This window comes from Dipodomys merriami, unplaced genomic scaffold (assembly GCF_024711535.1).
Source record: "Dipodomys merriami isolate MVZ:Mamm:240054 unplaced genomic scaffold, mDipMer1.0.p SCAF_8, whole genome shotgun sequence".
Taxonomy (NCBI): Eukaryota; Metazoa; Chordata; class Mammalia; order Rodentia; family Heteromyidae; genus Dipodomys; species Dipodomys merriami.
The window spans coordinates 33,106,399-33,134,148 of NW_027206401.1; the positions used below are offsets into that span (position 1 = coordinate 33,106,399).

The 27,750-nt window shown below is 39.0% G+C and overlaps 1 protein-coding gene across 1 annotated transcript in view; it reads left to right on the top strand.

The window, feature by feature from the left end:
- The window catches only part of Sec63 (SEC63 homolog, protein translocation regulator), a 75,434-nt gene that overhangs the window by 9,036 nt on the left and 38,648 nt on the right, over positions 1 to 27,750 (top strand). Inside the window, exons 2-7 of the mRNA XM_070010712.1 lie at positions 13,073 to 13,172; positions 20,549 to 20,663; positions 21,971 to 22,083; positions 25,383 to 25,444; positions 25,933 to 25,991; positions 27,659 to 27,709. Of these exons, the coding sequence (XP_069866813.1) occupies positions 13,073 to 13,172; positions 20,549 to 20,663; positions 21,971 to 22,083; positions 25,383 to 25,444; positions 25,933 to 25,991; positions 27,659 to 27,709 (500 nt within the window). The remainder of the gene's footprint in view (positions 1 to 13,072; positions 13,173 to 20,548; positions 20,664 to 21,970; positions 22,084 to 25,382; positions 25,445 to 25,932; positions 25,992 to 27,658; positions 27,710 to 27,750) is intronic.

Consider the following 27,750-nt stretch of genomic DNA (forward strand, 5'->3'; position numbering starts at 1 on the left):
AAAAGCAATCAAATAACATATTTATAAGATGATTTCTTTGTTGCTTTGTATGTCCCTCCCCCACGTTATAACTCCTGTTTTCACTATATTTGATGTTGGTATGGTTTGGGGAGGGGCAGGGAAAAAACAAATTGTTTAAATAGGGATACAGGTGGACCCATTGCAACAATGAGATACACAAGATTTATGTCGAAAAACAAACTTTACAATGGGAGGGCAGGGATAGTAAGGGAAAACAAAGGAGGAGGCAACAATGCTTGATAAGAAATGTACTCATTACCTTGCTCATGGAATTGTAACCCCTCTGTACAGTATTTTCACAATAAAAAAACCTATTAATAAAAAAGCAATCAAATAAAAGGATTAAACAGCTAGTTATCAGTCTTTTTTTTTTTTTTTTTTTTTTTGGTAAGACGTGGGGCTTCTTGAACTCTGGGTCTGGGCACTGTCCCTCAGCTCTTCAGCTCAAGGATAGAGCTCTACCACTTGAGCCACAGTGCCACTTCCGGCTTTTTCTGCTTATGTGGTGCTGAGGAATGGAACCCAGGGCCTCATGCATGTGAGGCCACACTCTACCACTGAGCCACCTTCCCAGCCCCTAATACAAAATATCTTTCTTTGTCTTTTGACTTTTTTGTTCAAGGTAGGAGACCTATGACTTGAGCTATGCCTCAAGTTCCAGCTTTTTTACTGGTTAATTGGAGCTAAGAGTTTCCCACATTTGTCTGCCTGGGCCGACTTTGAACCTTAATCCTCAGATCTCAGCCTCCTGAGCAGCTAGAATTATATGGGTGAGCTATCACTGTATTAGCTTTTTTTTTTTTTTTTTTTGTTGGTCCTGGGGCTTGAATTCTGGGCCTGGGCACTGTCCCTCAGCTCTTCAGCTCAAGGCTGCCAGTTGAGCAGGTTTATTGCAGATAAGAGTTTCACCTGCCCCGGGCTGGCTGGCTTTGAACAGTGATCCTTAGATCTCAGCTTCCTGAGTAGCTAGGATTACAAGCATGAACCACCGGTGCCTAGCTGCACCAGATTTTTTATAACCTCTTTTGGTTTGAAGTCTGTTTTTTCTGATGTTAATATAGCCACCCCTGCAGTATTGTTTCCCGTCTTTTTACTGTCAACCTTTTGTCTCAGGGTCTAAAATGAGTCTGTTTTAACTCGCCTATTGTTGGATCATGTTTTAGCCTATCAATTTCTGTTTTTTTTTTTTTTGTTGTTGGAATACTTAATTCATTTCCTGCATTACTGTCATTTTGTGTTCAGTTTTTTTTTTTTTGGTAGTGAAATGTTCAAGTTTCTTCTCATTTCTCTTTGTAATCTCTTTGTATCTCTAGTTACTTTCCTTGTGGTTACTGTGGAGATTATATTAAACATCCTAAAGTTATAACGCTAATTTGAACTTATTCCATTTAACGTCAGGAACATTCAAAAACTCTGCTCTTTTGTAGCTCCATCTTTATACTTAAAGCTCTTGATGTGGCAAAATTACATATTTAATCATTGTGTATCCTCAAACCTAAACTAATGCTTCTTTTATATTTTATTAATTTTATACTTTATTACTTTACTTTTTTTTTTTTTTTGCCGGTCATGGGGCCTGAACTCTGGGTCTGGGCCCTGTCCCTCAGCTCTTCAGCTCAAGGCTAGTGCTCTACCACTGGAGCCACAGCGCCACTTCTGGCTTTTTCTGTTTATGTGGTGCTGAGGAATTGAACCCAGGGCCTCATGCTTGCAAGGCATGCACTCTACCGCTGAGCTACTTTCCCAGCCTTACTTTACTTTTTTATATGTCAGTACTGAGGATTGAACTCAGGGCTTCTCCATACTCAGACTTGGTTTTTTAGCCCAAGGCTGGTGCTCTAGTACTTGAGCCATACCTCTATTTCCAGGTTTTTGTTACTTAGTTGGAGATAAGAATCTCATTGGCTTTTCTGCCGGGGCTGGCTTTGAGCCTCGATCCTCAGATCAGTGTGAGCCCATGTCCTGCTAATACTACGTTTAAATGCATTAGACTCTTAACTTAGAAAAGAAAGTTACAAACCATTGTTACAGTAACAAAACATTGTTACAGTAACATTAGCTTTTTATAATAATCCATACATTTACTTTTATTGAGATCTTTATTTACTCATATGATTCTGAGGTACTGTCTAGTGGTCTTCTCTTTCACCAGGCAGGACTTTATTAAGCCTAGCTGCCCCCTTTCCTCTTTCTTTCCTATAAAAATGTTTATTAGAAAAAGAATATATTTTAGAGTGAAAGTGGATCATCTCAAACATGTGAATGACCTGCTTTTAAGTGTTCAAAGCCATGTCTTCTTTTTAACTATGAAGCTTTTTTTCTTTCTTTAGATTTTTGTTTTGGTGCTGATCCTGAGGTTCGAACTCAGAGCCTGGGTACTATCCCTGAACTGTTTTGCTCAAAGCTTAGTACTCTACTTCTTGAGCTACAGGTCTTCTTCCAATATTTTTGGTAGTTAATTGGAGATAAGTTTCATAGACATTCCTGTCCAGTCTGGCTTGGAACTGTAATTCTCAGCTCTCAGCCTCCTGAGTAGCTAGGATTTCAAGAATGAGCCACCCACACCCAGGCACCCAGCTTACAAAGGCCTTTTTAAAGATTATTTTTATTAGCATATGTTAGTTGTGCAGGGAGGTTCATTCTAACAATATAATATATACAGCGTACCCCCATCACCACATTAATCCCCTCTATCACTCACTCTTATCCAACTTCCCCATTTCTTCAAAAATGTCACCAGATTTTCTTGTATTTTCTCTTCATTTTTTTTTTCTTTTGTCGGTTGTGGGGCTTGAACTCTAGGTCTGGGTGCTGTCCCTCAGCTCTTCAGCTCAAGGTTAGCGCTCTACCACTTGAGCCACAGTGCCACTTCCAGCTTTTTCTGCTTATGTGGTGCTGAGGAATCGAACCCAGAGCCTCATGCATGCAAGGCAAGCACTCTACCAACTGAGCCACCTTCCCAGCCCCTCTTTTTTCTTCTTCTTTCCCTCTTTCCCTCCCCTCCCCTCTCTTTTCTTTTTTTTTGGGGGGAGAGGGGTGACAAGACATGAACTGAGGGCCTAGGCTCTGTCCCTGAGCTTTTGTGCTCAAGTCTAGTACTCTACCACTTGAGCCAGAGCTTTACTTCAGGTTTTCTGGTGGTTGATGAGAAGTAAAAATCTCATGGACTTACCTGCCTGGGCTGGCTTCAAACTCCTTTTTTCTTTCTGTACTGGTACTAAGGGCTTGAACTAGGGGACTTATTTGGCTTTTTCACTCATGGCTGGAATTCTATTTCTTGAGACATACCTCCAGTTCCTGCTTTATGTCCCTTAATTGGAGAGAAGTATCTCCAATTTGTGTGCTTGAGCTGGCTTTTGAGTCAAGTTGCTCAAATCTCAGCCTCCTGAATAGCTAGGCTTATAGACACCCAACTTCCTTGTTCTGTTTTCGTTCATGTGTCATGGATGATGGATGAGGGGTTCCCTTGGGATCTTAGTTTCCACAGGAAAAAAAAAAAGAAAGGTCCTTGAGATCCACATATGAAAAACATTTAAACGGAACTAAGTTTTAGCAAGGATTTATTTTTGTATAACAAATGGGAAAAAGAAAATGGAATTACAGATTTACAATGGGTTCCTAACTATAACCTTTATACTTCTAAGCTGTGAGAATACATCCTGAGTCTTGGACAGTGTTTTTGGGTAGGTAACACTAGTGGAGATGTGAACTAAACCTACCCAAAATACAGAGATAGTAGGCGATTTTATAGCTTCCCTTTGCCAGACATGCCTTCCGGTTCTTTGTGTTTTGACTCATTGTCAAGAGTTTATACCTTTGAACATCTCTTAGAAGCCATGCACATAGTCCCTATGTCTCCTATTCAAAAACTAGCAATAGTGTTAGGGAAGACCAGTTGTTTCAGTATTTCAGGTGTGTGTTTTGTTTTTTTTTTTTCCTTCCTGGTTTGATTTCTTTCTTTTCTTTTTTTTTTTTTTTTTTTTTGGGTCCAGTCGTGGGGCCTGAACTCTGGGCCTGGGCACTGTCCCTCAGCTCTTCAGCTCAAGGCTGGTGCTCTACCACTTGAGCCACAGCGCCACTTCTGGCTTTTTTTCTTATGTGGTGCTGGGGAATCGAACCCAGGGCCTCAGGCATGCAAGGCAAGCGCTTTACCACTGAGCCACCTTCCCAGCCCCCCTGGTTTGATTTCTGAATCTAATATTTTCAATATATTTTAAATTTCCCTGCTCCTCATTATCCTGCTATACATAAAGGATGTTGACCATTTATTTACCCACATTTATTCTCTTCATTGGCCCAGTCCCCTTCTCCCTACTACCTTTCCCCACAGTAGCCTGTTTTACTTTCCTGTGGTGTTCCCCCATGGTTTATTGGAGATAAGATTCTCTTAGATTTTCCTTTACCTGGGCTGACTTTGAACTGCAATTCTCTGATCTCAACCTCCTGAGTAGCTAGGATTACAGGCCTGAGCCCAGTGCCTGACAATTCTTTAATTTTTGTTGTTGTTGTTGTTGTTGTTGTTGTTTTTTGGGTCCGGTCGTGGGGCCTGAACTCTGGACCTGGGCGCTGTCCCTTAGCTCTTCAGCTCAAGGCTAGTGCTCTACCACTTGAGCCACAGCGCCACTGCCGGCTTTTTTTTTCTTATGTGGTGCTGAGGAATCAAACCCAGGGCCTCAGGCATGCAAGGCAAGCGCTCTACCACTGAGCTACCTTCCCAGCCCCATCTTTAATTTTTTTTTTAAATGAAAACTTTTAGCCAGGTGCTAAAAGGATAGCAGGTGTCTCTCACCTATAATCCTAGCTATTCAGAAGGCTGAGATTTGAGGATTGCAGTTTGAAGTCAGCCTAGGTAGGAAAGGCCACGAGACTTTTTTTTGTCAGTCGTGAGGTTTGAACTCTGCCTGGGCCCTCTGTCCCTGAGCTCTTAAGTTCAATGCAAGTGTTCTACCACTTGAGCCACAGCACCACTTCTGGTTTTCTGGAAGTTAATTGGAGATAAGAGTCAGGGACTTTCCTGCCTGGGCTGGCTTTGAACCACGATCCTCAGAACTCAGCCTTCTGAGTAGCTAGGATGACAGGCGTGAGCCCCCAGCACCCAGCTTATGAGACTCATCTCCAATAAACTACTCAGAAAAAGCTAGAAGTGGGGATGGGAAGGTAGCTCAGTGGTAGAGCGCTTGCCTTGCATGCCTGAGGCCCTGGGTTCGATTCCTCAGCACCACATAAGAACAAAGCCAGAAGTGGTGCTTTGGCTCAAGTGGTAGAGCACTAGCCTTGAGCTGAAGAGCTGAGGGACAGTGTCCAGGCCCAGAGTTCAGGCCCCACGATTATTCCCCCCCCCCCCCAAAAAAAGCTAGAAGCAGCACTGTGGTTCAAGTAGTAGAGCACTAGTCTTGAGCAAAAGAAGCTCAGGAACAGTGCCCAGGCCCTGGCAAAAAATAAAACAATGTGTTTTAGCATATATTAATTATTCAGAGGGTTTTCATCATAGTATTTTGCATGCATACATATCTATATCTATATATAAAATTTAGTCAGATAAATCTCATCCATTGTTCTCTCTTTACCATTTTCCCCGGCAGTCCCTTTCCTCCTTATTTTGCAGTAGACTTAACTGAGTTTCCTTATGCTATCTTCATACATAGACACAATGTTTGAAATATCTCAGCTTTTGAATATTTAAGAATGTCTCATTTTCTAATTCACTTTTGAAACAAACCTTTGTGAGGTCCATTTCTTGGTTGATAATTTCTTTCTTTTAATACTTTGACTATATTGTCTCTCTGTCTTTTGTTTTCCAAGAGTGTGATGAAAAATTGGATGATAACCTTATTGGAGTTCCCTATACGTAAGAAATCACTTTTTTTCTGCCTTAAGACCCTTCTCTCTCCCCTATTCCCCCCTGATTCTGAGAGCTCTACACTTACTCAATTTGCTTGCTACGTCAGTGCTCAATCACTTGACCCACAACTTCAGCTCTACTTTTGTTGTTATTTTTGTTGTTGGCTGTGGGGTGTGAATTCAGGGGCTGGGCGCTTTCCCTGCGTTGTGCTCAAGGATAGTGCTCTACCACTCTGAGTCACAGCTCTACTTCTGGCTTTTGAGGGTTAATTGGATGTAAGAGTCTCATGGGGACTCTTCTACCTGGGCTGGCTTTGAACCTTGATCCTAGGATTATAGGCATGAGCCATCAGTGCCTGGCTACACAAAATTCTTACAGGGATGACTTTTGACATAATCCATTTTATGGGGGGAAGAATTCCCCCTCCATCCACTGTGAGTTGCATAACCTCTTTCTGGTAGCTTCTCAGGTATATCTGATGTTTATTGAAAGCTTAATAACTTCTAACTAGGGAGTGCCCACTACTAATATTTTGAACTAAATTCATGTATTATGTCTCTGAGAAAACAGTCCACACTTAGGTAATTGTGAATAATGCTCAGTGAACAGTGGTGTTGAAGTATATCTATTTGAATCCTTCCTGTCAGGTTTTTTTTTGCCAGTCCTGGGGCTTGCATTCAGGGCCTGGGCACCGTCCCTGAGCTGCTTTTGCTCAAGGGTAGCACTCTATCACTTGAGCCACAGCACCACTTCCGGCTTTATCTGTTTATGTGGTACTGAGGAATCAAACCTAGGGCTTCATGCATGCTAGGCAAGCACTCTACCATTTAGCCACATTTGTAGTCCCCTGTCAGTTCTTTAGAGCATATTCCTGAAGAGTAGAACAGCTAGATCATATAGTACTCTTTCTGCGTTTAGCTTTTTAAGAATCTGCCGAACTATTTTCCATAATCAGTCATGTACAGGGGCTCCATTTTCTGTATATCTTCTCTGTATATCTTCTTTTATAATTATTCTAATAGGTTTCAAGTGGTATCATTATAGTCTTGATATTTATTTTTTTTTTTGGGTCCGGTCGTGGGGCCTGAAATCTGGGCCTGGGCGCTGTCCCTCAGCTCTTCAGCTCAAGGCTAGCGCTCTACCACTTGAGCCACAGCGCCTCTTCCAGCTTTTTTCTTTTTGCTTATGTGGTGCTGAGGAATCGAACCCCAGGGCCTCAGGCATGCAAGGCAAGCGCTCTACCACTGAGCCACCTTCCCAGCCCTTGATATTTTTTTAATTGCCTAATGATTCTAAGCATCTTTTATATGTTATTTGCACGTCTTTGGAGAAATGTTTATCTAAATCCTTTGCCCCACTCTTTTCTTGTATTGAGTTCTTTGTTCATCTGTAGGAGTTCTTTATGTATTCTGGATTTGACTCTATAGATACTTTTTTTCATACTGTACATTATTTTTCACTTTCTTTTTTTTTTTTTTTTTTTTTGGGTCCAGTCGTGGGGCCTGAACTCTGGGCCTGGGCGCTGTCCCTCAGCTCTTCAGCTCAAGGCTAGCACTCTACCACTTGAGCCACAGCGCCACTTCCGGCTTTTTTCTTTTTGCTTATGTGGTGCTGAGGAATCGAACTCAGGGCCTCAGGCCTGCAAAGCAAGCGCTCTACCACTGAGCCACCTTCCCAGCCCTATTTTTCACTTTCTTAGTAATGTCCTCTGGTGAATCAGAAGCTATTTTTCATTTATTTTGGTGAAGTCCAGTTTATTTTATTATATTTTATTTTGTCTCTTGTTTATGCTTTTGAGGCCCTATCTAGGAAACCACTCCCAAATCAAAGGTTATGAAAACGTACTTGTGATTTCTTCTAAGAGATTTATGGTTTTAAGTCTTTCAATATCTGAACCATTTAGAAGCTTTTCTGTGTGTGTGTGTGTCAGTCGTGGGGCTTGAACTCTGGGACAGGGCGCTGTCCCTGTGCTCTTCAGCTCAAGGCGAGTCCTCTGCCAATTGAGTCACAGCACTACTTCCCGTTTTCTGGTAGTTAATTGGAGATAAGAGTGATGGACTTTCCTGCCCCAGCTAGCTTTGGACCCCCATCCTCAGATCTCAGCTTCCTGAGTAGGTAGGATTATAGGCATGAGCCACTGGTGCATAGCTTTAGAGGCAACTTTTTTTTTTTTAATTGTGAAAATACTGTACAGAGGGGTTACAATTACATGGGCAAGATAATGAGTACATTTCTTATCAAGCATTGTAGCCTCCTCCTTTGTTTCCCCTTCCCATCTCTTCCCATCTTCCCTCCACCCCCTACACCCAATCCTCCCCCACTCCACCAAAGTTGTAAAGTTCGTTTTCGACATAACGACTTGTACATCTCAATGTTGCAATGGGTTGACCTGTATCCCTATTTAAACAATTTGTTTTTTCCCTTCCCCTCCACAAATTATACCGACATCAAATACAGTGAAAGCAGGGGTTATACTGTGGGGGAAGGACATACAAAGCAACAAAGAAATAATCTTATAAATGTGTTAGAAACAATTGCATGAAAGAAAAAAATACTTGAATACATATCTTAGGGTTCATTTCCCTAATATCAACTTATCTGACCTTTTCTGCTTGACTCAGACATATACTAGTTATTGCAAATAAGGGAAATCATGGGACCTGTGTTTTTTTGGGCCTAGCTTACTTCACTTAATATAATTTTTTCCAAGTCTTTCCATTTCCTAACAAATGAGGCAAGGTCATTCTTTCTGATGGAGGCATAGAATTCCATTGTGTATATATACCACATTTTCTTGATCCATTCATCTACTGAGGGGCATCTGGGTTGGTTCCGTATCTTAGGTATGGTAAATAACGCTGCAATAAACATAGTCTTGCTAGTAGCTTTAGTGTGGTCTTGTTTGTGAACATTTGGGTAAATACCCAAAAGTGGGATTGCTAGGTCATAGGGGAGCTCTATGTGGAGTGGAGTCTTTTGAGGAACCTCCATACTGCTTAGAGGCAACATTTAATGCCTTTTTATTCTTTTGAGGGTCCAGCTTCATTCTTTTTAATGAGGAAATCCATTTGTTTCAGCAGTATTATTGAAGTGACTGTTCTGTTCTCATTGCATGGCTTTATATTCATGTAAAAAGTTGGCCGTGGATATATAGGTACTGTTTCATGAGCTAGCTGAATATAGTTGAATAGTGAAGGCTTCAATATTAGAAAACCTTAAGGCTGAGTTTTTTGCCTGCCCTGCTCTTCCCTCCCCCAGTAACACACACACACACACACACACACACACACACACACACACACACACACACACACACACACACACACACACACACACACACACACACACACACACACACACACACACACACACACACACACACACACACACACGAAAGAAAAAGTCAAACAGCAAGACAAGGTTGGTATACACTTGTAGTTCTTCTAGTTGAGCCATACTCCTGCTTCTTTCTGCTAAATAAAGAGTCTCATAGACTTTTCTGCCTGGACTGATTTTGATCAGATCTCAGTCTCCTGAGTAGCTAGGATTACAGATGTGAGCCAGTGGTGCCTGGCTAAGATATGGACCTCCTGAGGGGAATACTTCCTTATTGTGAATTCATTCTTTTCCCCATTGGCAAATAATATTTTGAGGGAAGGTTTTGGAATCCTGGATTTCTGTTGTGGAAAATGGTGTTCAGAAGCCAGAAGCTGGGTACAATAATACTACTCTTGTTTTGTTGGCCCTAGTCCTTCTTAAAAGAGCTAGGGAGTATGTATGTATGTCTATACAGCTGTGTCTTTTTCTGTATTAAGGTATTAATTCATACTGATCAATGTAATACCAAATTTATTTGTTTATATTCTCATATTACTGTCTTTTTTGACAGGAAAAATGTATTTCAGTTTTTTTCAATATATTAACTTATTTCTCAATTTTACTGCATATATACAAGTCCCCTTTTCTGTCACCAACTCTTCTCCTATGTATCCTTCTTCAGCCTCTTCGGATACTTCTAGGAATATCCCTCCCATGTGGATGCCTTCCTCAACATGTAGTATTAGGGTAGTTGAACTTATTACACATTAAAATTGCTTTGGTTCATTCAGAATACCATTTTTTTCCCTACCTGTCATCTTTTATGTTTTTTTGGTGGAGGGATAGTGGTGGTAGTACTGAAGACTGAGCTCAAACATTGTGATTGCTAGGCAAGAGCATTACAACATGAGCAACGGCACCTGCAACCCCTTTTCTTACTTATTTATATAATTTATGAGTTTTAATTTATGGCTTCAACTCGGCCTCCTTGCTCAAATTTTTTGCTCACAGCTGGTGTTTTACCACTGAGTCCTGTCTTCAGTTTCAGTTCTTTGCTGGTTAATTGGACATAACAGTTTGAAGATTTGTCTGGGTTGGTAACTTAGATCTTAGCCTACTTAGTAGCTAGACTTACAGGCATGAGCCACAGCACTCAGTACCCTAAGTTATTTTCAAGGTAGGATAAGGATTTATGCCTGGATGGGTCTGGGCTATAATCAACCTACTTGTATTTACCTGTTACCTGGGGATGAGAGGCATATGCCAGTGTATTCAGCCATTTAGCTTTTCATACATGTAGCTGGGATAACAAGCACTTGTCACTGTTTCTAGCCATTAGTTAAGGTGGAATCTTTCAAACTTATTTTTTGCCTGGTCTGTCTCTAACCACATCACCAAATCTCTACCTCCCCGGTAACTACACTTACAGGTTTGAGCCACAATTTTTTTTAAGATGTTGAAAAATTGATATATTCTGAATTCATTAAACTCAGTTCACATGGTCCCCAACCTTGTTGGCTGTATTTAAAACATTGGTGCTGGGGGCACCGCTCAAGTGGTAAAGTACCTGCCTAGCAAATGTGAAGTCCTGAGTGCAAATGTCAGTATATACACCCATCCATCCACCCATGGATCCATACTTCATGGTCAGTAGTCACTTTTCTTTATCAAGCCTAATCAGTGTGTTTACCTTAGCCTGTTAATGTCATGGAGCTTCTTCACAGCTCATTTGATTTTGGTATATACAATGAACACAAGTGGGTGGCTGCCTTCTGTTTTCATGATTTACTCATTGGTCAGGAGAACTTGATTGGCATGATGGTCAAGCTTGTTGCTTGTGAGGGTACTCTTGTGAGGATGCCTGAGATACTTTCAAATCTGTAGTGTACTTGGCTACTGCAACGTGAGTGTCATGTAGCTCTTTTGTGTGTGTATGGATGGTGGCGGTGGTGGCAGTTTGTGTATGCCTTTGAGTACTGCCTTTCTGGCCTTTACAGGTTTTGCTTTGAGATTAGTTTTGGAATTGTCAGGGGTTTTTTTCTGCTTTCTGTATCAGCTTTATGAAAATACATGTTCATTTTGAAACTTAATTTTTCAGTATTTTATTGTTATCAAGGAGTTGTACAGAGGGGTTTCAATTTCATGGGTCAGGTACTGAGTGCAGTTCTTGGACAACGTTGTCCCTTCCTTTGCTCTCCCAAGTGAAACTTTTTTTAAGTCTTGGGAGGGTTATTCAAAGCATGTTTTTATTAAGGTAATATATATTTTAGCATTGGTTTAACTTTTGACTGAATTGCAATTTTTTTTTCATTGTGACACAACAAAATTTTGTCAGGACTTTTTTGTTGTTGTTGGCTTCAGGGCTTGAACTTGAGTTCTTTTGCCCAAGGCTAATGCTCTACCACTTTGAGCCACAGTTTAGCTTCTGATTTTTAGGTGGTTAATTAGAGATAAGAGTCTCAGGGGTACTTTTTGTCTGGGCTGGCTTTAAACCTTCATCCTCAGATCTCAGCCTCCTGAGTAAGTAGAATTACAGGTGTGAAACATTGGTGCCAGTTTGACACAACTTTTGCTGGCAGGTTTCTTTTTCTTTTCTTTTTTTTTTTTTGGTCGGTTGTGGGGCTTGAACTCTGTCTGGGCCTGGGCACTGTCCCTCAGCTCTTCAGCTCAAGGCTAGTGCTCTACCACTTGAGCTACAGCGCCACTTCCTTGACACAACTTTTGTATAAACCAATCTAAAGTCTTTAGTTAGGGGTTTGGGCAGCTTTTTTTTTTTTTTTTTTTTTTTTTGGGTCTGGTTGTGGGGCCTGAACTCTGGGCCTGTGTGCTGTCCCTCAGCTCTTCAGCCCAAGGCCACTTCCAGCTTTTTTTTTTTTTTTCTGCTTATGTGGTGCTGAGAAATCGAACCCAGGACCTCATGCATGCAAGGCAAGCACTCTACCAATGAGCCACCTTCGCAGCCCTGGACAGCTTTTCTAATACCTTAGAAATTATACTGAATTTTTCTCTACTATTGCCTCAGCTGGAAGCTGATTTTGGAGTTTATGTCAGAACTTCCAAATTCTATTAGTTTTACATCTTAAATAGGTATCATTCTAAACTTCATTGATTAGAATGTATTTTGGTAAGCATTTTCAATGTTTGAAAATACCATTTCTCCTTAGCTTCCTTAACAAAACATATTTTTCTTGTTTTTACAGTATTAGGTTTTGAACTCAGGACCTCCTCATGCTGTGAGGCAGGTACTCTTTTCCTGAGCCACATCTCTACCCTTACTTTTTATTTCTTGAGTAGGAGAAGAGAATAGAGAAATTTCTCAGATATATTGATTCTGTGACTTAATATTTTGGATTCAAGTCTGTTTTTAACTTTTCAACAAGAAATAGTCTCATACGAAAAGTAGTTGGTTGATAGTTTTCCAGATAGAGCATTTGTTCTAAATAACAGAAAATTAACCTACCTTAAGAATTTTATAAAGATTATTTGAATAGAAAGCACTTTCATGCTCCAATAAAATATCAGGATGTGCTGCATGCCAAGTGGCTCATGCCTGTAATCCTAGCTACTTGGAGGCTGATATCTGAGGATCAGTGTGTTCAAAGCCAGCCCAGGCAAGAAAGTCTCGAATTAATGACTGAAAAATGGAACATGGAGCTGTGGTTCAATTAATGACTGAAAAATGGAACGTGGAGCTGTGGTTCAAGTGGTAGAGTACTAGTTTTGAGCAAAAAAGCTCTCAGGCACAGTGCCTAGGCCCGAGCTCAAGCCCAGAGCTGGCAGTCGCATGTGCACGTGTGCACACACACATATTAGGATGGCAATGAAGGTTAGTATGGTTTTGCTTTAACTGTGAGAAATGACTTAATTCATGTAATTTTTCTTTATTAACAGAGCAAATCCGACTAAAGAACATCAGAAAAGTATATGGAAGATGTATGTGGTATCGCTTACGGTTATTGAAACCCCAGCCAAATATTATTCCTACAGTAAAGTAAGTGGTGAATTTAGCTAAGAAATGTTTTTAGTGCTTACTTTTTGCTAGTTATCATACAAAGTAGGGGTTTAGTGGTGACAAATACATGTCTGTAAAGAAATTATAACCTGTGTAGAGGTAATACATGCTTATTAGTAAGTTTAAGAACTGTATGAAAAGAGTAGTTTTTGAAGTCTAAAGTAGGAAAGAGAGCATCAAATTGTGAAGACCTTATGTACTGTGTGCTATGATTTGAGTTTTACATTAAAGACTGTAGCAGCATCTTTAAAAAAATATATATATATGATTGTCAGACTTGTACATGGGATCTGGGCGCTGTCCCCGTGCTCTTTTGCTCAAAGCTAACTCTATGCCACTTTGAGCACAACTCCAGTTCTGGTTTTTCTGGTAGTTAATTGGAGTTAGAGTCTCTCAAGGACTTTCCTGCCCAGGCTGGCTTGTAAACACTATGGTCAGATCTTAGCCTTTTGAGTAGCTAGGATTAGAGGTGTGAGCCCCTGGTGCCTGGCTTAAAATATATATATATATTTTTTGGTCTGTTGTGGTGCTTGAACTCAAGGACTGGGTGCTGTCCCTGAGCTCTTTTGCTCAAGGCTAGCACTCTACCACTTGAGCCACAGTAGAGGGGTTACAGTTACATAAGTTGGGTAAAGAGTACTCAACTCTCACTCAGTTTTCCCCTCACATTCACATCCACAAGTTGTATAGTTCATTTTCAACCTTGTGTACTAGCGCTCCATTTGTTAGCCTTTGTCCCTCCATTTCCTTGCTGCTTCCCTAAGACATATAAAAACAAGACAAAAGGAAAAGAAAACAAAAAATAGCAACAAAGAAAAAACTTTGTTTCCATTTCTTGGAATTCATTTCAGTAAATACTATTTTACATGATCAGGTGCACATTGGCATTGTACCTTTGTGTTCGTCACCTGAGTATCCTCCTTTGGTGTCATTGTATGTGGATGCTGAGAGTCCTTTATAATTTATCATGTCCCAGTGTATTTTAGATAAAATATAGATATCTTACAGAAGTGACACAGTCACATTAGTATTTCATAATGATTGAAGTCATTGAGCACATACTGTATATCAAGTGCTTTATATAATATCTCATTTAAATTTCAAGGTAAAAGTTTTTTGCTTTTTTTCAAATAGGCTAAAGTAGTGGATGAAACAGGTGCCAAGGCACCTTAATGATTTTGGCAGGCCCAGCTGCTTAAATAGATTACTGGCATGTTTAATTAGCACAGATCTATTTGATTCCATGAGGCTGTGAGATGTGCTTTACACCTCCTTTTACCTGAAATCATGAAACTACTGCAAAAAGTGAAGGAGTTGGTGTTGTTGCAGGATTCCATCTTGTGAATTACCCATGTATAACTAAAATTTTGTTTAAGTAAGGATAATTTTCCATGTCGTCATGTTCCTCATGACTTTTTTTTTATGGTAGGTTTGACTTTGCTTAGATATCCTACAAAAATAAGAAAAACCTTAGCTTTAGTGGTAAGCATTATTCAATGATGTGAAACTAAGACAAAGTTAGTCTTTATCACAGTAGATTTCTGTGCATTTCTTTTGTTCTTTGCTGTTCATTCTCATTTAAAGTAAACATTTGTAGTGTAGCATATTACTTTCCATGTTTTAAAATGTTGTGTTATTTCTTTATTTTTGTGAGTCCTGGGGCTTATACTCAGGGCCTCTACACTGTTCCTGAGCCTCTATGTGCTCAAGACTAGCACTCTACCGCTTACACCACAGCGCTACTTCTGGCTTTTTCTGTTTATGTGGTACTGAGGAATTGAACTCAGGGCTTCATGCATGCTAGACAAGCACTCTACGGCTAAACCACATACCCAGCCCAACATTTATTTATTTATTTATTTATTTATTTTTATTATACTTAAGTAGTTGTATAAAAGGGTTTCAATTCAACATGTCAGTTTATGAGTATACTGTATCTTGGTCACTGTCACCCTTTTTTTCTTCATTCTCCCCATTTTTCCTATCCCCAAACTTTTCTGATTTTGTTAGATATTTTGAGAGCATCTGAACCTGAGTAATCAAGAAAAAAACTCCTCAAGTTCTTTCTAGTGGTTAGTAAACTGATGTATTTGAAGTACTGATTAAGAGCCATCTAAGTAGACACTAGTAACAGTGTAGGTAAGGTTATAAACTATGAAATCTTTTTGCTACATAAGCATACTCTCAAAATTAAGCAGATATTGTGTTTCTTTTCTGACAATATAGCTGTAACCAAGTTTGTAATTTTTGGAAGTTGCTTCCAAAATAACATTAAAAATATGCTTGAAAGAAAAATACAAGATGTCACAAGTATTTTCTGAAACTATACATTCAGGGAAGAAGCTTATCTTCATTGAAGAACCAAATTCTGTTTTTGTGTTTTTTGGCTGGTCCTAAGTTTTGAACTTGGCCTGGGCACTGTCCCTGAGCCTCTTTGTGCTCAAGGCTAACCCACTACCACTTGAGCCACAGCACTACTTCCAGATTTTTCTGAGTGGTTTTTTAGAGTCTCATGGACTTTTTTGCCTGGGCTGGCTTCAAACTGGGATCCTCAGATCTCAGCCTTCTAACTAGCTAGGATTATGTGTGAGCCTCTAATAAGAACCAAATTCTTAAAAAATAAAACAAAACAAAACACAGTATGATGTAATATGTTTTCTACTTTTGCTTTGGTGCTTAGGAAATTATAGCATGTTTTTGTTGGCTGTGGTAATTTTGATCCACATGGGAGAGTCTATCAAGAGACTCCTCCTGGGCTGGGAAGGTGGCTCAGTGGTAGAGTGCTTGCCTTGCATGCCTGAGGCCCTGGGTTCGATTCCTCAGCACCACATAAGCAAAAAGAAAGAAGCCGGAAGTGGCGCTGTGGCTCAAGTGGTAGAGCATTAGCCTTGAGCTGAAGAGCTGAGGGACTGCGCCCAGGCCCAGAGTTCAGGCCCCATGACTGGACCCCCCCCCCCAAAAAAAAAAAAAAGAGACTCCTCCTTTTTCTACTGGCTCTGAGAATTAGCATTTAACATACAGCATAGCACATGAGGCATTTTGTTCCCTTTCCCATGTTTGCTCTGCTTTCTGCAGGTTTTCATTTTCACTTTTATCTTTTGAGGTTTTATAGTCTTTGAGATAGTAGACACAATAAAACATGGAATGATTTGTTTGGTAAGCATTATTGAATGGGTATAAGATGTGAGAATAATGTATTTCTCGAGTGTTAGCATTTTGAAGATACAAGCAAATGTTGGCTTTGAATTTAAAATTATCTATTTCAAATTTATCCTCATTCATTTATAATTACTTAGTATGCCAACTAAGTATCAGGTGTATTAGATGTTGGGTATGCTGTGGCTAGACATGATAAGAGATTTTCTGCTCAGCCTTACCTCTTAAAGAAAGGTTCTACCACCTCTTTATGCTGCCACAGTAGAGATTAAGCTTTTACTTAGTACCCTTGGAGGATAATCTTATTCAGATCAGTGGTCCTTCTTGGTCCTCTCCCTATACCTATGGGCTTGGAGGGTAGGGAGAGTACCATGAAGATACAGAAGAGCTCCTAACTTTGGCCTAAGACAGAAATGCTTTCTTGAGTGAGATCTAAGCTGATAGTAATAGCTGAGATTTGGCTAACAGTTATTAATAACAGGCTGTAGCTAATATACAAGTACCTTCTAAGTATTTAGCATACCACATTTTATTTAATTCTCAAATTTACCTTGGAAGTTGGAAACTGCTAGGTGCCAGTGGCTCCTGCCCATAATTCTACCTACTTAGGAGGCTGAGCTCTGACGTTCATAGTTCAAAGCCAGCTCAGGGCTGGGAAGGTAGCTCAGTGATAGAGTGCTTGCCTTGCATGCATGAGGCCCTGGGTTCGATTTCCTCAGCACCAAATTAAACAGAAAAGGCTGGAAGTAGTGCTGTGGCTCAAGTGGTAGAATGCTAGCCTTGAACTGAAGAGCTGAGGGACAGCACCCAGGCCCAGAGTTCAAGCCCCACAACTGACAAAAAACAACAACAAAAGCCAGCTTAGGCAAAAATGTCTATGAGACTCCTTTCTTCAGTTAACTAGCAAACAGCTAAATATGGAACTGTGATTTAAGTGGGCAAAGCACCAGCCTTTAATGAAAAAGCTAAGAGAAAAAGTATTCTCATCCTGAGTTCAAACCCCAGTAATTGGCTTAAATAAATAAATAACCAGGTAAAAGTGGGAAAGCTTTCCACATTGGCTTCCTGTCCTTTTTAGGCATAGATGGGCATCTGAAGTATGGAAAGCAGTTTGAAATTATATGCCCTTAATTAATTTTATAATATTTAATTTGGCCAAATGGATAGAAATTTGAATCTGAGTGCTAGTTTTGTTTAAGCTTTTTTGCGATTAGTCAAAATTGAATAAGATCACGCCTGTAATCCTAGCTGCTTAGGAGGCTGAGATTCTGAAGATCGTGGTTTGAAGCCAGCCTGGGCTGAAAAGTCTCCATGAAATTCTTATTTAAAAAAAAAAAAAAAAAAAACTAAAAAAATCTGGAAGTGGCACTGTAGCTCAAGTGGTGGAGCACTAGCCTTGAGCACAGAGACGCTGTGGACAATGCCCAGGCCGTGAGTTCAAGCCCCAGGACCAGCAAAACAAAAACAAAAACACACACACATAAAATAAACTGAGTAAGACCTGCCCCAGCTACCCAAAGAACTTGAAATTGAAATGGCTCAGAGAAGAGTCATTCATGGTTGCTCTTCTTTGTGGTTGTAACTATGATCTCCCATTAATGATCTCTCCCAAGATTAAGGAGTACTTCTTAGAGGATGAATTATTTGAGTTAGCTCTTGAAGGATGAATATAGAGTTTTGGGTAAGTAATAATGAAACATTGGAATTTTTTGCAGACATATCAAAAAAGCAATGTACAATGGTGGGAAAAGCTGTGGACAGGGGATTTTGTTTTATATGAAAAATTGGGGTACTAAAGGTAAGCAGGTAGATGAACTGAATCATTCCAAATGGTGGGGTTCATGCCAAGTAATAAAGGTTTTTCTTCCCAGTTTTAAAAACAAATCACTTCGATTTTGATTTGACCTTATGATTCATTTTATATTTTTGTTTTACAAATTTTGTTCATTGTAACAAATTGTCACACAAGCGGTAAACAAATTAGTCATTCAATTTCATCACTTAAAGGTAGCCAGCAGTATGATTACAGCATGTATTTATTTCTGGTATACTTTTTTGGTTTAGAAATGGATAATGTTTTACATGGTATAAAAGTTGTTTTCTCAAATACAGCAATGTAAGGTAGGCAGACTTTCAGAGTGAACTGTTTTAGTGGGTAGAAAGTATTTCATTGTGTGGTTGTTTCACTAACTTATTTGTCTAGTAATCTATTGATGGACATTTCAGATGTTTAGGATTTTTTCCTATAATATATGTAACTACTCCTTTTATTGTACATTGAATTCTAGTTTATTTCCTACTAAATTTTTTTTTTTTTTTGGGGTCCGGTCATGGGGCCTGAACTCTGGGCCTGGGCGCTGTCCCTCAGCTCTTCAGCTCAAGGCTAATGCTCTACCACTTGAGCCACAGCGCCACTTCCGGCTTTTTTTTTTTTTTTTTTTTTGCTTATGTGGTGCTGAGGAATCGAACCCAGGGTCTCATGCATGCAAGGCAAGCGCTCTACTACTGAGCCACCTTCCCAGCCCCCCTACTAACTTCTTGAAGTAATGAATGTATAGCTTAAAATGGGGATGTGTTTTTTTTGTTGGTCGTAGGCCTTGAACTCTGGGCCTGAGCGCTGTCCCTCAGCTCTTCAGCTCAAGGCGAGCGCTCTACCACTTGAGCTACAGCACCACTTCCGGTTTTCTGGTGGTTTATTGGAGATAAGAGTTTCACAGACTTTCCTGCTGTCTTTGAACCGCGATCCTCAGATCTCAGCCTCCTGAGTAGCTAGGATTACAGGCGTGTGCCACCAGCACCCGGCTGGGATGTATATATTTTTTTAAGACTTTATGTTTTGTTTTGTTTTGTTTTTCCCCTGGTCTTGGAGCTTGAATCTAGGTGCTGTCCCTGAGCCTATTTGCTTATGGCTAGTGCTCTACCACTTGAACCAGAGTGATCTTCTGCCAGCGTTTAGAGTGGTTAATTGGAGATAAGAGTCTCATGGACTTTGTGGTCCAGGCTGCATTACAACCTTGACCCTCAGATCTCAGCCTTTTTGAGTAGTTAGGATTACAGTTGTGAGCTACTGGCACCTAGTTCTTTTTTTTTTTTTTTTTGCCGGTCATGGGGCCTGAACTCAGCCTGAGCGCTGTCCCTCAGCTCTTCAGCTCAAGGCTAGCACTCTACCACTTGAGCCATAGTGCCACTTCCGGCTTTTTTCTTTTTGCTTATGTGGTGCTAAGGAATCGAACCCAGGGCCTCATGCTTGCAAGGCATGCACTCTACCGCTGAGCTACCTTCCCAGCCCTGGCACCTAGTTCTTTAACGTTGTTTTTTTGGTCAGTTGTAGAGATTGAACTCGGGTGTTGGTAGCTACAGTTCTACTTCCAGTTTTCTAGTGGTTAATTGGAGATGAGTCTCATGGACTTTCCTGCCCGGGCTGACTTTGAACCGAGATTCTCGACTTCTGAGTAGCTAGAATCACAGGTGTGAGCTACCTGTACCTGGCTGGCACTCTTTAAGGCGTTTAGTACTTTATTATCAGATATTCATCAGGTTAGAATATGGAAGAATTTTTTTCTTTAGATGGCAGTACCAGTTTTTTAAATATTATTACTAAATCTAACACATTAGAGCGAGAATAAATTCTGCCTCAAAATGTTAAATTCATTTTAAACAAATTCATATCTTTATGTTTTAACTTATTATATGGCTTCACCATTGGTTATTAGTCCCTTACAAATCTTTAATTTATTACAAATGGACATTAGCTTGTTTCCAAATATTTCTATTTATTAATCTTTGCACAGATTGACCAGTTATTTTTCTTAGTTTGAACAATTCTTTTTTTTTTACATTAACTAGATTACTGAATATTTCTTATATATTTCAACCTATTTAATGAGTCCATTGTGACCTTCTGTACTTGAAATTATGCAAAGAGTAGCTGAGGAAATCTTACATGGGAGACACTGCATAGATTTTTAGACAATTCAGAGGTGAAAAAGACATTATCCTTGCTGTATACAAGCTTTGCAAGTTAGCATGTATAGAAATTGAATCAGTATCATGATATAGAACTACTTTAGATTTTTTTATGCCTTGATTGTTCCACAAATTAGATTCTTAAATTCATATTTATTCATATTCATATGAATTCAAATTCATATGAATTCATATGTATTCATATTTACTTCATTTATCTTTTTCCTAAACAGGAAAATAGTTCTGCTTGCAGGGTGGGCATTGTTCTTATTCCTTGCGTACAAAGTTTCCAAAACAGACCGAGAATATCAAGAATACAATCCTTATGAAGTATTAAATTTGGATCCTGTAAGTAATGTTTTTATACAGTGAACATTATTTTAAAGATCTTGTGAAAATTCTATAGGACCACATCTTAAAAAGAAATTGAGTCATTACCTAAATAAGTCCAGCTTTGATCAGTTAAGTTTTTTTATTTGTTTGTTTTGGGTTTGTCTGGGACCTGGGTTTGAACTGAGATCCTGGGCTCTGTTCCTGAGCTTTTTTGCTCAAGGCTAGTACTCTACCACTTGAGCCACAACGCCACTTCTGGCTTTTTGGTGGTCAAGTCTCATGAACTTGCCTGCCCAGGATGTCTTTGAACTGTGATCTTCAGGACTCAGCGTTTTGAGTAGCAAGGGGTACAGTCATGAGCTACCAACATTCAATAATTAAAGTCTTTTTTATTAAAATAAAATATGTAGGTGAGTGTGGCAGTACATATCTGTAATTCCAGCTACTTGAGGAGCAAAGCCAAGATCACAAGTTTGAGGCTAAAGGTAGTAAAGTTAGTGAGACTGGGTAAAATTGGTAAAACCTTATCTCAAAAGCAAATGGAAACATAAAGCCTGGAACATGGCTCTAGTCTTAGAGTACATATATGAGGCTGTGGATGCGATCCTCATTATACTGTAAAAAAGAAAAAGGTTATCTCATTTATTATCATTTGGAATATGTATTTTTTAAAGCTTCCAGCTTTTGATTGCCATACTATTAAGTAAGGATTGGTTTATAATTGCTGACATGTAAGAATATTTGAAAATGAGAAGGCAATAAACAAGTGTTTAAAAGACATCTATATCTAAAGATTGAACTTGATGAATGAGCTTCCATAGAACGTTAGTCTTTTGGAATTATCATTAAAACATTAGAATGAAATTAATGGAAGAGAAATCACACTATATTGGACAAGATAAGGGTTTTTTTTGTTTTTTGTTTAAAAAATTTATGTGATGAAGTACATAGGATGGCAAGGAATTGATGGTTCACTCCTGTAATCCTAGCTACCCAAGAGACTGAGATCTGAGAATCTCCATTTAAAGCCAACTCAGACAGACAAATTTGTGGGACCCTTATTTCCAGTTAATCAGCAAAAAGGCAAAAGTTGAGCTGTGGCTCAAGTGGTAGAGCACAAGACTTGAGTGGAAAAAGTTAAGTGAGAGTTCAAGGCCTTGAGTTCAAGCCCCAGTACCAGCACCCTGCCCTTAAAAAAGGAGGATAAAATATTTTCTTTTGTCAGAATACTAAGCAGTTTGTATTTCAAGTTCAAAATAGGATGAATTGTTTATTGACAACATTTTGCTTACTTTTATTTACACAAAGCTTTTCTTTTTTAGGGAGCAACTGTAGCAGAAATTAAAAAACAGTATCGCTTGCTGTCACTTAAATACCATCCAGACAAAGGAGGTGATGAAGTTATGTTTATGAGGATAGCAAAGGCTTATGCAGCGTGAGTACCATAGGTCCAAGTGTACATTGTAAAGAAGGGGTAGTTTTGTTTTTAATAAACAAGGTAATTGTGTGTCATATACTTTGATTAAATGTTGATGTCATATTTTCAGTATTTTTTGGATTGGCATTCATTAATTATACAAATATTTCATGGTTCTGCTTTGATACATGCAAATAAAATTCTTTTTTTTTTTTTTGTCGGTCGTGGGGCTTGAACTCTGGGCCTGGGCGTTGTCCCTCAGCTCTTTAACTCAAGGCGAGCGCTCTACCACTTGAGCTACAGCGCCACTTCCCAAATAAAATTCTTTAACCATATTCTCATTTACCAGGATGTTCACAGTGGTGTAGAAAGATGGCAAAGTTATATTAACTTTTAGGAATAATGTACAGAAATACTCATAAGTAAAAAAATTACTTTTTTAAACTGAGTTTTTAAAAAGTGCTAAAACAGGGCTGGGAAAGTGGCTTAGTGGTAGAGTGCTAGCCTTGCATGCATGAGGCCCTGGGTTCGATTCCTCAGCACCATATAAGCAGAAAAAGCCGGAAGGGGGGCTGAGGCTCAAGTGGTAGAGTGCTAGCCTTGAGCTGAAGAGCTGATGGACAGCACCCAGGCCCAGAGTTCAGGCCTCACGACTGAGAAAAAAAAAAAAAGGGCTCAAACAGGTATGGTGGTACATGCCATTAATCTCATTACCTGGTAGGCTGAGGGTGAGTTCAAAGCCAACATGAGATAAATTGGAAGAGTCTTATCTCAATAGAAAAAAAAAAGAATTGGTGATTCCTTCTGGTTGATTGGTGCCTGCCACAGCAGTTATATGAATCAGTTTAATGGATGAGCTAGTGTCATCATCAAGTATGCATGTACAGGTTGTAAAATCAAGAACTGTAGTTTGTAACATATAGAGAGCAAAGAAGTTTCTTGCCACCATCATCAAAAAGGAAGGCAGAAGAGACAGAAATAATTATTTTGAGGGAAGAGTCTATTAGAAGACTTAATATTGAAAAGAACACAGCTAAAGTTTTATGTATGGTAGATAACTGTACAGGGAAATCAGTGTAAAATATTTTGAGGAATATCCCCCAGCAGAAAACAAATTGGCACCACTATTAATCTGAAACCAAATGCTTTCATTGGCTTTTCTAGTTTACTATGGCCTTGGGTCAAATAGTATAAGTGAAGTTATAGTTAAATAAAAACCCACAGATTTCAAAGCAGTTGTTTAAAAAAAATTGATGAGCTTAAAATTGTTTTCAAATGATTAACTTTTTTGTTGTTGTTGGTTCTGGAACTTGAACTCAGGACCTGGGCCACTGTTCCTGAGCTTTTTCTCTCAAGGCCAGCATTCTACTACTTTGAGCCATAGCGCTATTTCTGTTTATATGGTAGTAATTTGGAGATCAGTATTTAACAGATTTTCCTGCGCATGCTGGCTTCAAACTGTAATCCTTAGATATCAGCCTCCTGAATTGCTGGGAGCCATTGGTACCTGGCTAATTAATAAGTGTACTTTTTGCTATTTTATAAAAATTTCTTCATTGCCACTTTCAATTGGAGCTTTGTAGAGTTAAAACTGCATTGCTGCTTAAGTTCTTGGAAAAAGAAATGTGGTTACAAGTAGGATTATTCATGAGTGGAATTTTTACCAGTTGGTCTACAAGAATATCTTCCTTGTTAGGCATGTGATTGATGCACCTCTGTCATCTTGGAGGCAGAGGCAGGAGGATTACCAGTTTGAGGCTAGCCTAGGCTACCATACAAAGATTCTGTTTCAAAAAGAAAACAGAAAAAAAGAAAGAGAATGCTGGAATGCTGTCTTTGATAGTGGTCATTTTTTTTAATGGATTTTTCTTGTCTTCCTTATCTGCATTGCAAGGTTTTTTAAGAAATTGGAATTTTCTTTTTTCTTTAATTTTTTTTTTTTTGGTCAGTCGTGGGGCTTGAACTCTGGGCCTGAGGTGCTGTCCCTGAGCTCTTCGGCTCAAGGCAAGCGCTCTACCACTTGTGCCACAGCGCTATTTCCTGCTTTCTGGTGGTTTATCTGAGGAGATAAGACTTTTCCTGCCTGGGCTGGCTTTGAATCGTGATCCTCAGATTTCAGCCTCCTGAGTAGCTAGGATTACAGGCATGAGTCATGGATGCCTGGCTGAAAATTTCTTTTAGTGCTTTTAATATCTGCATTGCAATCTGGAAAAATTTCTTTTCTTTTCCTCCTCTTCCTCTTCCTCCCCCCTCCCCCTCCCCCATCCTCCTCCCTCTTCCTCCCTCCTCCTCCTCTTCCTCTTCCTCCTCCCTCCTCCTTTCTCCTTCCTCCCTCCTCCTCCCTCTTCCTCCTCTTCCTCCCTCTTCCTCCCTCTTCCTCCCTCTCCCTCCTCCTCCTCCCTCCTCCTCCCTCCTCCTCCCTCCTCTTCCTCCTTCCTCCTCCTTCCTCCTCCTTCCTCCTCCTTCCTCCTCCCTCTTCCTCCTCCCCACCCCCACCCCCTCATTTTTAATGTTAGTACTACGGCATGAACTCAGGCCTGGGAGGTATCCGTAACTTTTTTTGCTCAAGGCTGGTGTTCTACAACTTGAGCCATAGTTCCATTTCCAGCTTTTTGGTGGTTAATTGAAAATAAGAGTCTCAGGACTTTCCTGTACAGGTTGGCTTCAAAAGGCAAGCCTTGATCTCAGCCTCCTGAGTAGTTAGGGTAACAGGCTTGAGTCACTATTGGCCCAGTTGAAAATACTGTTTGATTCTGCCTGAAGCCATTGTGCAAGTTGTGGATAATATTGTATTTAGGTGTTTTAAATTATTTTGTTGCTTTTTATCTTGCCTGTCCTGGCAAACTCTTGTTTCAGGGTATTCCTAGGTTTTCTGGTACTTAGCTTAGGAAAAACATCTGATCTTACATAATGCATGTGACCTTTGCCACAGCAGTAGTTTTCCAAGATGGTGTTCATTTGTTTTTTTTTCAGTGTGAAGTATAAATCTACTCACTGAAGACATTTTGAGAAATAGAATATAAGAGGAAAAGTAAAATTTCTTAATCTTTCTTACCATATCAGAAAATTTGATGGCTTTTAAAATTTACTAGCTGAACTTGAAAACTCAAGGGTCAGTCAGCAATTTTTATCAAAGTTCAGAATATAGATCTTGTGCTACTCCTCTGTATTCCCCTCAGAATTTATGAGAGACTTAATTCTTGACTCTGAATTATATCTTCTAAGATTTGTTTATTTTGTTGATTTGGTTTGTTTCTAAGATTATTATTTTTCAGATGTGGCTTTCTAATTTTGCTAAGTTGATGTTTTCCTGCCAGTTTAACAGATGAAGAGTCCCGGAAAAATTGGGAAGAATTTGGAAATCCAGATGGGCCACAAGGTGTGGTAAAGGATGATTATAAGATATTGGTAATATTGTACATATTATGAAAATGTTAACGATATTAGAAGGAATATTTTGACTTTCTTAGTTTATGGATGGGAAAATTTCAATCAGGAATTATACAGAGCTCCTGTATAATTTTTACTTAATTTCCTTCTGAAGACTGGTTTGAAATATAAAACAGATTGATTTAGAGAGAAGAATACTTACTATCATCATTGCCAGTTAGGAGGTAAAAATTAGGTATATCTATATTGCTTTACTGACAATAATTTATATTTTCTAGAAAGAAATTTGTATACTTAGTTTTTTTTTCTCTCTTTGGAAATGGGAAATTTCAGGTACTTTTATTCCTTCATTTAATAGGGATCAATATAATATGATATTAAAGTTTTTTGGGAAAGGGTGAAAAAGCAGAATTTTGAGATATAAATAAAACTAGAAATAGAGACTCTTTGGAAACTATGGTATTCTTTGTATTTTAGCTACAAGCTTTGGAATTGCCTTGCCAGCCTGGATAGTTGACCAAAAAAATTCAATTTTGGTGAGTGCATTTAAATGAGACACATTGTAATATGTTTGACATAAATTTTGTTATGTAGTTTGTCTCTTAGTTTAACAAAGAAAGTACTAGAATGCAATCATAATATCCATTGCATATTGTACGAAACTAGGAAAATTGAGAAGACAGGTGGGTTGGGAGGGCTGGGGGAGAATGGCAAAAGGGGTGATATTGATCAAGATGCATTTTGTACTCATAAATTGTCATGTTGAATCATAACCCCTTTTGTATAACTACTTAAAGATAATAAAATATAATTTAAAATTAAAAATAAAAACAAGCCAGCCCAGACAGGAAAGTCTGTGAAACTCTTATCTCCAATAAACCACCAGAAAACCAGGAGTGGTGCTTTGGATCAAGTGGTAGGGTGCTCGCCTTGAGCTGAAGAGCGCAGGGACAGAACCCAAGCCCAGAGTTCAAGTCCCACGACCGACAAAAAAAATAAAAAAATAAAAACAAGTACTTTTGAATAAAAAAAACAAAGTACTAGTTTACTGTTTTAAAATAACTATGTTGTGAAAGTTGTTTTTACGTAATTGGTAAACAAAAATTTTTTTTTTAATTTTATTTTTTTGCCAGTCCTGGGCTTGAACTCTGAAGTGGGCCAGTGCATTATCTCTGAGCTTCTTTGGCTCAAGGCTAGCACTCTATCACTTGAGCCACAGAGCCACTTCCAGCATTTTCTGAGTAGTTTATTGGAGATAAGAGTCTAACAGACTTCTTTGCCTGGGCTGGCTTCCAACTTCGATCCTCAGATCTCAGCCTTCTGAGTAGCTACAATTACAGGTGTGAGCCACCAGTGCCCTGCTAAATGTAGTTTTGAAAGTTTCATTTTTCTTGTTTACTTTTTGAAGTCTTTCTAGATCAGGCCCTACTATTGTTTGGTTTAGGGAAGTACTGGTTTTACCTTAACTTACTGTTCAGGAATAGATGATTCCTAACTTGAAATTTCTTTAGTATAATTGTCTAGGAACTATTTTTGAAATAGCAGAAGCAAAATCCACACAGTCTGTTGTAATTTTTTCATTGAAAAAAGCTATTACATGACAGTAAAATTGGTCATCTTCAAGTGTCTATAGTTGGTGCATTTATCATTCTTAGGGTTACTCTGTGGGCATAATGAAGAAGGGATAGATAGTTTTAGGATCAAGCAGTAGGAAGGAAAAAAATCAGTAGCTAAAAATTACTAGCAAAAATTTAATGAGATTGCATCTTGATATTTAGGCAAAGGAGCCAGTTTGTCCAAGAGCATCTTACATGATTTATTTTCAGGGCACTGTTTTCAAGGTGTGGATATAGGAAGCACTTGACTGGAATGGGGGACATAATTCATGAAACTGTTTTGTTAATTATATTGTCTCAGTAGAAAATTGAAAGGTGACTTCTTATAATGGATAAAAGTATACATCCTAGACTTCATCTCTAGGAGTATTATTACCAGCATGCACAAACTATGTAACCTTTTGAGGTACCTTATTCACAAAAGAAAGACTATAATGGTACCTTTCTATATAGAGTTTGATAATAAGATGTAAGTAAAATAATACATTTGGAGTACTTTTAACATTACTTCCCCTTTGTAAAGCTTGAAAATAAGTACGAATGCTATAATTTAATGAAGGCCATAACATTTTTGTCTTCAATTCTAGGTTTTACTTGTGTATGGATTGGCATTTATGGTTATCCTTCCAGTTGTTGTGGTAATGTCTAACTTTTTATTTATTTATTTTGTTTGGGAGGG